Source organism: Musca autumnalis, unplaced genomic scaffold (assembly GCF_047663935.1).
Source record: "Musca autumnalis isolate F117 unplaced genomic scaffold, ASM4766393v1 scaffold_158, whole genome shotgun sequence".
In the NCBI taxonomy this organism is placed as follows: Eukaryota; Metazoa; Arthropoda; class Insecta; order Diptera; family Muscidae; genus Musca; species Musca autumnalis.
In genome coordinates, this window is record NW_027411709.1 from 1 (window position 1) to 12,196 (window position 12,196).

Consider the following 12,196-nt stretch of genomic DNA (forward strand, 5'->3'; position numbering starts at 1 on the left):
AAGTTCACCGGAGATGACTTTTTTCATACAAAAGTTCACCGGAGATGACTTTCCCAATACAAAAGTTCACCGGAGATGACTTTTCCCATACAAAAGTTCACCGGAGATGACTTTTCCCATACAAAAGTTCACCGGAGATGACTTTCCCAATACAAAAGTTCACCGGAGATGACTTTCCCAATACAAAAGTTCACCGGAGATGACTTTTCCCATACAAAAGTTCACCGGAGATGACTTTCCCAATACAAAAGTTCACCGGAGATGACTTTTCCCATACAAAAGTTCGCCGGAGATGACTTTCCCAATACAAAAGTTCACCGGAGATGACTTTCCCAATATAAAAGTTCACCGGAGATGACTTTTCCCATACAAAAGTTCACCGGAGATGACTTTCCCAATACAAAAGTTCACCGGAGATGACTTTTCCCATACAAAAGTTCACCGGAGATGACTTTCCCAATACAAAAGTTCACCGGAGATGACTTTTCCCATACAAAAGTTCACCGGAGATGACTTTCCCAATACAAAAGTTCACCGGAGATGACTTTCCCAATACAAAAGTTCACCGGAGATGACTTTTCCCATACAAAAGTTCACCGGAGATGACTTTCCCAATACAAAAGTTCACCGGAAATGACTTTTCCCATACAAAAGTTCACCGGAGATGACTTTCCCAATACAAAAGTTCACCGGAGATGACTTTCCCAATACAAAAGTTCACCGGAGATGACTTTCCCAATACAAAAGTTCACCGGAGATGACTTTTCCCATACAAAAGTTCACCGGAGATGACTTTCCCAATACAAAAGTTCACCGGAGATGACTTTTCCCATACAAAAGTTCACCGGAGATGACTTTCCCAATACAAAAGTTCACCGGGCATGACTTTCCCAATACAAAAGTTCACCGGGCATGACTTTCCCAATACAAAAGTTCACCGGAGATGACTTTTCCCATACAAAAGTTCACCGGAGATGACTTTCCCAATACAAAAGTTCACCGGAGATGACTTTTCCCATACAAAAGTTCACCGGAGATGACTTTCCCAATACAAAAGTTCACCGGAGATGACTTTTCCCATACAAAAGTTCACCGGAGATGACTTTCCCAATACAAAAGTTCACCGGAGATGACTTTTCCCATACAAAAGTTCACCGGAGATGACTTTCCCAATACAAAAGTTCACCGGAGATGACTTTCCAATACAAAAGTTCACCGGAGATGACTTTTCCCATACAAAAGTTCACCGGAGATGACTTTCCCAATACAAAAGTTCACCGGAGATGACTTTTCCCATACAAAAGTTCACCGGAGATGACTTTCCCAATACAAAAGTTCACCGGAGATGACTTTCCCAATACAACAGTTCACCGGAGATGACTTTTCCCATACAAAAGTTCACCGGAGATGACTTTCCCAATACAAAAGTTCACCGGAGATGACTTTCCCAATATAAAAGTTCACCGGAGATGACTTTCCCAATACAAAAGTTCACCGGGCATGACTTTCCCAAAACAAAAGTTCACCGGGCATGACTTTCCCAATATAAAAGTTCACCGGGCATGACTTTCCCAATACAAAAGTTCACCGGAGATGACTTTCCCAATACAAAAGTTCACCGGAGATGACTTTTCCCATACAAAAGTTCACCGGGCATGACTTTCCCAATACAAAAGTTCACCGGGCATGACTTTCCCAATACAAAAGTTCACCGGGCATGACTTTCCCAATACAAAAGTTCACCGGGCACGACTTTCCCAATACAAAAGTTCACCGGGCATGACTTTCCCAATACAAAAGTTCACCGGGCATGACTTTCCCAATACAAAAGTTCACCGGGCATGACTTTCCCAATACAAAAGTTCACCGGAGATGACTTTTCCCATACAAAAGTTCACCGGAGATGACTTTTCCCATACAAAAGTTCACCGGAGATGACTTTCCCAATACAAAAGTTCACCGGAGATGACTTTCCCAATACAAAAGTTCACCGGGCATGACTTTCCCAATACAAAAGTTCACCGGAGATGACTTTTCCCATACAAAAGTTCACCGGAGATGACTTTCCCAATACAAAAGTTCACCGGAGATGACTTTCCCAATACAAAAGTTCACCGGAGATGACTTTCCCAATACAAAAGTTCACCGGAGATGACTTTTCCCACCGGAGATGACTTTCCCAATACAAAAGTTCACCGGAGATGACTTTCCCAATACAAAAGTTCACCGGAGATGACTTTTCCCATACAAAAGTTCACCGGAGATGATTTTCCCAATATAAAAGTTCACCGGGCATGACTTTCCCAATACAAAAGTTCACCGGAGATGACTTTCCCAATACAAAAGTTCACCGGAGATGACTTTTCCCATACAAAAGTTCACCGGAGATGACTTTCCCAATACAAAAGTTCACCGGAGATGACTTTCCCAATACAAAAGTTCACCGGAGATGACTTTTCCCATACAAAAGTTCACCGGAGATGACTTTCCCAATACAAAAGTTCACCGGAGATGACTTTTCCCATACAAAAGTTCACCGGAGATGACTTTCCCAATACAAAAGTTCACCGGAGATGACTTTTCCCATACAAAAGTTCACCGGAGATGACTTTTCCCATACAAAAGTTCACCGGAGATGACTTTCCCAATACAAAAGTTCACCGGAGATGACTTTTCCCATACAAAAGTTCACCGGAGATGACTTTCCCAATACAAAAGTTCACCGGAGATGACTTTCCCAATACAAAAGTTCACCGGGCATGACTTTCCCAATACAAAAGTTCACCGGGCACGACTTTCCCAATACAAAAGTTCACCGGGCATGACTTTCCCAATACAAAAGTTCACCGGGCATGACTTTCCCAATACAAAAGTTCACCGGGCATGACTTTCCCAATACAAAAGTTCACCGGAGATGACTTTTCCCATACAAAAGTTCACCGGAGATGACTTTCCCAATACAAAAGTTCACCGGAGATGACTTTTCCCATACAAAAGTTCACCGGAGATGACTTTCCCAATACAAAAGTTCACCGGAGATGACTTTTCCCATACAAAAGTTCACCGGAGATGACTTTTCCAATACAAAAGTTCACCGGAGATGACTTTCCCAATACAAAAGTTCACCGGAGATGACTTTTCCCATACAAAAGTTCACCGGAGATGACTTTCCCAATACAAAAGTTCACAGGAGATGACTTTTCCCATACAAAAGTTCACCGGAGATGACTTTCCCAATACAAAAGTTCACCGGAGATGACTTTTCCCATACAAAAGTTCACCGGAGATGACTTTCCCAATACAAAAGTTCACCGGAGATGACTTTCCCAATACAAAAGTACACCGGAGATGACTTTTCCCATACAAAAGTTCACCGGAGATGACTTTCCCAATACAAAAGTTCACCTGAGATGACTTTTCCCATACAAAAGTTCACCGGAGATGACTTTCCCAATACAAAAGTTCACCGGGCATGACTTTCCCAATACAAAAGTTCACCGGGCATGACTTTCCCAATACAAAAGTTCACCGGGCACGACTTTCCCAATACAAAAGTTCACCGGGCATGACTTTCCCAATACAAAAGTTCACCGGGCATGACTTTCCCAATACAAAAGTTCACCGGGAATGACTTTCCCAATACAAAAGTTCACCGGAGATGACTTTTCCCATACAAAAGTTCACCGGAGATGACTTTTCCCATACAAAAGTTCACCGGAGATGACTTTCCCAATACAAAAGTTCACCGGAGATGACTTTCCCAATACAAAAGTTCACCGGAGATGACTTTTCCCATACAAAAGTTCACCGGAGATGACTTTCCCAATACAAAATTTCACCGGAGATGACTTTCCCAATACAAAAGTTCACCGGAGATGACTTTTCCCATACAAAAGTTCACCGGAGATGACTTTCCCAATACAAAAGTTCACCGGAGATGACTTTTCCCATACAAAAGTTCACCGGAGATGACTTTCCCAATACAAAAGTTCACCGGAGATGACTTTCCCAATACAAAAGTTCACCGGAGATGACTTTTCCCATACAAAAGTTCACCGGAGATGACTTTCCCAATACAAAAGTTCACCGGAGATGACTTTCCCAATACAAAAGTTCACCGGAGATGACTTTTCCCATACAAAAGTTCACCGGAGATGACTTTCCCAATATAAAAGTTCACCGGAGATGACTTTTCCCATACAAAAGTTCACCGGAGATGACTTTCCCAATACAAAAGTTCTTTAACAAATTCTTATGAAATACTTTTTCTTTATTATTAATTCTTATAGTTACATTTAAATTTTCAATATTGATTACTTCATATGGACCATGATAAGGTGATTCATTTTTTCTTCTATTCTCCTTTTTAACTAAAACTAAATCTCCTATTTTAATATCTATTCTATTCGTATTATTTAATGAATTTAAACTTCTCTTGATTTTAGTCTGTTCAATTATATTTCTAGCGTTTTCTAATGAAAGTTTTAACCTAAGCTTTAATTCTTTAGCATAATTCTCTGTATCATACACTTTTTCACTATTCATTACTTTCTCGCCTGGCATTGTTGGTAATTCTCCAAAAATTAATTCGAATGGTGAATACCCTGTGTCAACATGTGGTGTGATGTTGTATGCAAAAGCATAATACGGTATCCATTCACTCCAATTATCATTATTAACAAAAGTAAGAAAATATTCATTAAGGACTCTATGATTTCTTTCTACTGAACCTACTGTTTCATGATGGTAAGATGTGGAAAATTTCTGTTCTATATTCAACAGTTTACACATCTCATCCATCAGTTCATTAACAAATTCTGATCCTCTGTCAGATTTTAGAGTCTTAAATATTCCGTACTTTAATATTAAATATTCAAATAGAACATTGGTGGCGTTTATTTAATTGGGATAGCTATTACAATTTTGATTTTTCAAAATAGTCTGGCTTAATCCCTTTTGTTGTTTTAATATTTAAAACAACAAGTTTATTAGTGGAGAAGGTTTGGCATTGTTCGCCAGGGGGTAAGGCAAGGAAGACTAGTTTCGATCCACGCCACTGGATCTCATCAGTTCCCTTTGTTTCTTGTTTGTGGATATTCTCCACCGAAGTTATTTTTCAATAACTTCTTCAACAAGGAACTTTTTATACCCAAACATCAATCGTCAGCTCGAAGTATAAACGTAAACAAAGAAAACCCTTCAATGAGAAGTTTTTCTTTGGTAACCTAACACAACTCCGACGAAAGTGTTTACGAAACAAAGCAAACCTTCTTCCACTCGTATGTGTCGTTGATTTTTCAACAAATGCACATACCCAAATGTTGTTTGGTAGCTTATATACCAACAACACACAAAACCGTGCCAGTGTTTCTCAAATAGAACATTGGTGGCGTTTGTTGAAGAAGTTATTGAAAAATAACTTCGGTGGAGAATATCCACAAACAAGAAACAAAGGGAACTGATGAGATCCAGTGGCGTGGATCGAAACTAGTCTTCCTTGCCTTACCCCCTGGCGAACAATGCCAAACCTTCTCCACTAATAAACTTGTTGTTTTAAATATTAAAACAACAAAAGGGATTAAGCCAGACTATTTTGAAAAATCAAAATATTGAATATTCATTTAAACTTCTAGCTATTGATTTAGCTTCTTTTGTCTGCATTGGTACTGCTATTATATATTTTGTTAACTCACATTGCATAGTTAAAATGTATCTATAATTATCTGAGGGTCTCAAGGGTCCTACCGTGTCAATTACTACTGTATCAAAGCTACTTAATGGTGTATCTGCCTTCATTAACGGTTCTTTGGTATGTCTAATCTGTTTATTTCTTTGGCATAAATCGCATGAAGATACGTATTTCTTTACCATTTTGCACATATTCTTCCATATATATTTTTGTTTAAGTTTTAATAATGTTTTTCTTACTCCAAAATGACCTCCGCATGGTGTATCATGATATAATTTTATCAATTCATATTTTTCTTTTTCATTAAATATTTTTCGAGGATTTTCATATAAAAGAATTCTGACGTCACTATTTTTCAAATATTTATTCATTTTTTCTTTAAATTTCCCATGGGTTATTATTTCAAATATATCGTCACTTTTACTAAGTGCGATATTCTTAATACTCAATCTGCTTAACTCAGATGATAGCTTCTCCAAAATATTATCTAGATAATAAGGATTGTCACTACATCTTATGGCCAATTCGTTCACAGAATGATTATCAAGAAAAGTGAATTCTTTTGTCGACACATCAATTATAAATTTTAATTTTTTAGCTAGCTTTATATCTTTAATGGATGTACATTCCACTACTTTGAGTTGATCAGGCTCATCGGGATATGTCATCTCATTATCTTTATCCATATTGCGCAATTTATTTTTCATTCCTCGTGTTATCACCAGCGATTTCTTAACTTTTTCGTCAATATTCTGAGGTATCATTGTTTTTAATATATTGGAGTCTATTTTAATACGTGAAAGTGCATCAGCATTAGTATTATTAATTCCTTTCTTATACACAATTTCAAAATCATAGTCTGATAGTTCTAATCTAATTCTTGTCAACTTGGAACTTGGATTCTTATGAGAAAACAATGAGACTAGTGGACGATGATCCGTAACCACTATAAATTTCCTACCATAAAGATAAGGATGGAAAAACTGAATTCCCCAATGTATACCTAATAATTCCTTTTCAATGACTGGCTTATTCTTCTCATGTTTATTCAAAGAGCGGCTTGCATAAGATATTGGTCTATCATTTCCTATTTCTCCTTGCGATAGTATTGCACCTAGAGCAAAATCAGAAGCATCCGTAGTTATTATAAAAGGTTTATCAAAATCTGGATACTGTAAAATTGGTGGTGTTATCAACTTATTTTTAAGTGTCTCAAATGACTTTTGGCATTGTTCCGTCCATTCAAATTTAGTGTTCTTCTTAGATAATGAGTTCAAACATGTAGTTATTTCGGCAAAATTTTTAATGAATCGTCTATAGTAATTACAAAATGCTACGAATCTTCTAACGTCATCTGCGTTTTTTGGAACTGGATACTTGGTTATTGCATCGTATTTTGAAGGATCTGGCTTAATTCCATTAGGAGTTATTAAATGACCTAAATAAACTACCTCTGGTTTCAAGAAACAACATTTATTAGGGTTGAGTTTCAAATTGTACCTATTCAGTCTATCTAGTACCTTAATGAGATTCTCATTGTGGTGTTTGAAACTACATCCAAAAACTATTATGTCATCCACATAAAGAAATGCTTCAGACTCCAAACCAGATAAGGCTATTGTCAACATACGTTGAAAACTATTAGATGATATTTTAAGACCGAAAGGTAACCTTGTATACTGATAATGCCCATTAGATGTCGAAAATGCTGTCAGTGGTCTTGACTTAGGATCAAGTTCAATCTGATGAAAAGAACTAGTCATATCTAACGTCGAAAAATATTTCGCTCTACCCAATCTATCCAAAATATCGTCCAAACGAGTTAATGGAAACTTGTCATTAACAATCTTATCATTAAGTTTCCTAAAATCTACAACTAATCTCCATTTCTTCAAATCCGTCTGTCCTTTCTTTGGAACTAAAAGCAATGGTGCATTATAAGGACTAACTGATGGTTCAATTACTCTACTTTTCAAAAGATCTTGTACTTGAGCATTTATTTCTTCCTTATGTGCTTGTGGTAGTCTATAATTCTTTATATAAACAGGATTTTTGTCTTCAAGGTTAATTTTCTGCTTATAAAAATTGTTTGTCGTTAAATCCTCATCTTCAAGATGGAATGTCGACTGATATTTCCTTAATATAGCTACAATTTCTTTCCTATGACCTTCACTTAAGTCATCTAAATTAATTTTGCTTATTAACCTCTCAAAACGTTCATACGTATAACTACTGTGTGAGTAAGAATGGTTAACCGTAAGTATATCACAATTGCTTAAAGGAACTGTTTCTAATTTCATATGATCTATCGTCATGTCTTGGTCAGTAACGTTCAGTAATTTGATATGCTTATTTCCATTTTTCGGAATTATAGAATTAGCCAAAAACACACCTTTCGTAATTTCCCGATTTAATACTACTGCATCTTCTACCAAATTGATGGTAAAAGGTAGAATGATTTCACTCCTTTTTGGTACAACTACCTGATTGATCTTGAAAGAACTATCATGTATAGGAATTGTGATGTTTTCACCATTTAAATTAAATGTTAGGATATACCTGTCATAATCAACATTACATTTATACTTTGATAGAAAATCTCTACTTAAAATCCCATCTGTGCCAAGTGGAATATCATTTGATACTAGCTGAACACTATGTTCAATAACCATACCATTTATATCTATTTTAATATTAGTTGACCCAAAAGATTTAATTATTTCCCTCGAAATGCCTGTTAAATTGCAATAATCATCTGGATTTTCCTCATAACGGTACAAAAATTTCTCCTTACACAAAGAAATATCTGCACCCGTATCAATTAAAAATGTAAGTGGATAGTCTACATCTACTATGTTTAATCTTACATAATTCTTGAGGTTAGATGATATACTGAAAATGTTTCTGTTTTTTACTGTGTGCTCTCCGAAGACGAAGGTCTTGGGGTCTCCGGAACCTGAAAGTTTCCCTGATCTTGTACCTGGTTAACATTATAATCCCTACTATTGTAGTTATTGTTGTTTCTGTTATTGTTACCATTATGGTTATTATTGTTCCAGTTGTTATTGTTTTTCCTATTTCCATTATTATTCCTGTTATTATTATTGCTGTTATTACGTCCATTCCTGTTATTATTTTTGTTGTTTTTATTACCTTTATTTCGGTTGTAGCCATTATTATTATTACTGTCATTGTTACCATTATTGTTGTTATATCGTTTGTTATTATTACCGTTATTGTAATATTTCTTTTTACCATTTTTATTATCCCTATTAGTTTGTGCATTATGGTACATCACATCTTTCTGTTTCGTACGAGATACGTATCTTTCTGCAATTCGCAAAGCATCGGCAAATGTCGATACACGACTAGCCTCAATAGTTGAAACAATTTGTTGATCCTGAAGCCCATTCAAGAATGTATTGAACGCTGTCAGGTTGTTAGTAGCTATTATTGCTTCTCTACATTGTTCACCTAAATCAGAAATCTGAATCTCGTTAAGCTCAGAAACAAGACTTTCTATTTTATTAGCGAAACCTTGCAAGTTGTTATTTCTCTGAGTTAAACCAGTCAATTCGTTCAAAATGGCATTAGACGACTTTACGGGCTTATAGGCTGCTTTTAAGGCAGACAATAATTCAGTAATGTTCTTAGGTACTCCTTTCTGTTTCACCCTATTCTTGACCCGACTATCTAATCTTGAACAAAAAACATATTTAAAGAAGAATTCTTTCTTTTCCTCAGGAACTGTCTCGTATACTAACTCTAGATTAGCAGCGAAACTCTCCAAATCTTCTTTTTTACCTGTAAAAACCGGTATTAAAGTAACAATAGTCTTCAGATCACTGGTCTCCATCTTGCCTTCTTGTTCTGCAGTGTTTTTATCTCTAACCTGTTGAGCTGATTCTGAGTGTTCTAATAATAAGCCTAAAGCTTCAGCTTTCAATTCGTTAAACCTCGTCCGAAACTTAACTGGATCTACGAGCTCTTCTTTTTCTAGTATGTTCTTAAAGTCTGTTTGTAAGTTTTCTAACTCTGATTTCTTTTTTCCTATGGTTTCCTTTGTGTACGGTTTGCTCAATGACTTTCTCGCATTTGATATTAATATACCTAAGGACTGTAAAACCTTATCCATGGTCTATTACAATTCTTAACTACAATATTATTTTTCTTCATTCAATCACGGTATTACAATTTTTAACTACAATGTTATGTTTCTTCAATTAATCATGGTATTACAATTTTAACTACAATGTTATGTTTCTTCAATTAATCATGGTATTACAATTTTTAGTCTCGGTTTCTACTGCAACGCACTCAACCTGGCTTGTTGCTTGCGTATCTGTTTCTTTACGTATTTTCTTAGGTATCTAATAATAACTACCAAAGTTATTATTATACAAACTAATATTAGTACCTCAATGCTAATACTAACGGCTGTTGGTGCATTGGCCGTAGCCTGTATCACCTCGCTGATTTTTGTTTGTGTACTCCCCATTTATAAATATTGTCTTTTTGTCCTTTTATTAGTTATTTATTAATCCATTTTATATATTCTTTCTTTTTTTAAATACAAACTGTTGACCACGAAAACTGTTGGTCCTAACGTCTGCAGATTGATGCAGCGTTTTATTCTCTTTTTAAACTCCTAGCGCTGAGATAGTTTTTTAATAGGAAATCTATTTCATCGATGCGTATCCAGAGCCTGGAAGCACGTTTCCATGGAGGTGGCGGATCGGAATTTACCTCACGAATCAGTAGAGCTCTTTCCTTTTTGAGCCTCCACGTATAACCTCCTCTCGTCCTCGGTTTTGTGACTTTCGGGATTTTTATGTCCTCTTCTTTTGCATTATTGAGTCCGTTTCGTCTTCTGTATTCTTGAATGGTTAGCGGCTGTGGTCCCGACATCTGTGGTGAATCCACGATCCACGGCTTGGATCGGACTGCCCGGAAAGTATGGCAGTGTCTTAAAAAAAAAAAAAAATTTTAGCAGAGATCTGCGGCTTGACGCAGGATCTGCTTTTTCCCGACTGTGGATAGAACGCAGGAACTGCGGATGGAACGCAGGATACTTGCTGACTAGAGAGCAAGATTTGGCAGGATCGCCATGTAATAAGTATTTCAAACACCGTTTATTTTTGTTGTCGGCTTGCTGATAGAGCAAGTTTGATGGATGTCAGCACAAGTCTGACTTCTTTATTTTTCCTTTCGGTATTTATAATAAAATTCTTAATTCTAACAAAATTTCTTAAATCTAGATATCACTCAATACTCTTTTCTGTTAACCAATCAGAAAAGAGTTCTTACAAATCTATTTTACAACTAGGTTTATTTGTATGTGTGTATTTGATATTTTTACATATGTTGTCATGCATTTCATATTTTCATTCATACTCATATTCTGGAATTTCACTCAATGAAATTTACTATTGGGATATTCTTCATTCCCATTGGCCGAACTCTGACTCATTACAATAGTATTTGAGTTTTCAATTGGAAACTCTAAACTGTCGCCCAACATATGAGTGAGCATGAAGCAATGAACTTCATATGAGTAGCGCTTTGAAAACAAAGAAACAATGAAAGCAATGAACTCGTTGTGGCACTGACCAACTCAACAAAACAAAATACTGAATATCAAAAAGCATGGCAACATAATGTGATGGTGACACACAACAAGATGACTTTTCCAATACAAAAGTTCACCGGAGATGACTTTTTCCCATACAAAAGTTCACCGGAGATGACTTTCCCAATACAAAAGTTCACCGGAGATGACTTTCCCAATACAAAAGTTCACCGGAGATGACTTTTCCCATACAAAAGTTCACCGGAGATGACTTTCCCAATACAAAAGTTCACCGGATATGACTTTTCCCATACAAAAGTTCAGCGGAGATGACTTTCCCAATACAAAAGTTCACCGGAGATGACTTTTCCCATACAAAAGTTCACCGGAGATGACTTTCCCAATACAAAAGTTCACCGGGCATGACTTTCCCAATACAAAAGTTCACCGGAGATGACTTTTCCCTTACAAAAGTTCACCGGGCATGACTTTCCCAATACAAAAGTTCACCGGATATGACTTTTCCCATACAAAAGTTCACCGGAGATGACTTTCCCAATACAAAAGTTCACCGGAGATGACTTTTCCCATACAAAAGTTCACCGGAGATGACTTTCCCAATACAAAAGTTCACCGGGCATGACTTTCCCAATACAAAAGTTCACCGGAGATGACTTTTCCCTTACAAAAGTACACCGTGCATGACTTTCCCAATACAAAAGTTCACCGGAGATGACTTTCCCAATACAAAAGTTCACCGGAGATGACTTTTCCCATACAAAAGTTCACCGGAGATGACTTTTCCCATACAAAAGTTCACCGGGCACGACTTTCCCAATACAAAAGTTCACCGGGCATGACTTTCCCAATACAAAAGTTCACCGGGCATGACTTTCCCAATACAAAAGTTCACCGGGCATGACTTTCCCAATACAAAA

General features: G+C 36.7%; 1 protein-coding gene across 1 annotated transcript; it reads right to left on the minus strand.

Moving 5' to 3' along the window:
• Positions 1 to 5,791: 5,791 nt before the first annotated feature.
• Positions 5,792 to 11,368, minus strand: LOC141391853 (uncharacterized). Its single transcript, XM_073964544.1, has 2 exons — positions 8,393 to 11,368; positions 5,792 to 8,290 (listed from the first exon to the last, which is right to left on the minus strand). Exon 1 carries the CDS (start codon positions 9,822 to 9,824, stop codon positions 8,601 to 8,603), a length of 1,224 nt encoding a protein of 407 aa, XP_073820645.1. The 5' UTR covers positions 9,825 to 11,368; the 3' UTR covers positions 5,792 to 8,290; positions 8,393 to 8,600.
• Between the last annotated feature and the right edge of the window lie 828 nt (positions 11,369 to 12,196).

Excerpts from the sequence above, each read along its gene's own strand:
- LOC141391853 (XM_073964544.1), bottom strand. The coding sequence starts at position 9,824 with ATGGATAAGGTTTTACAGTCCTTAGGTATATTAATATCAAATGCGAGA.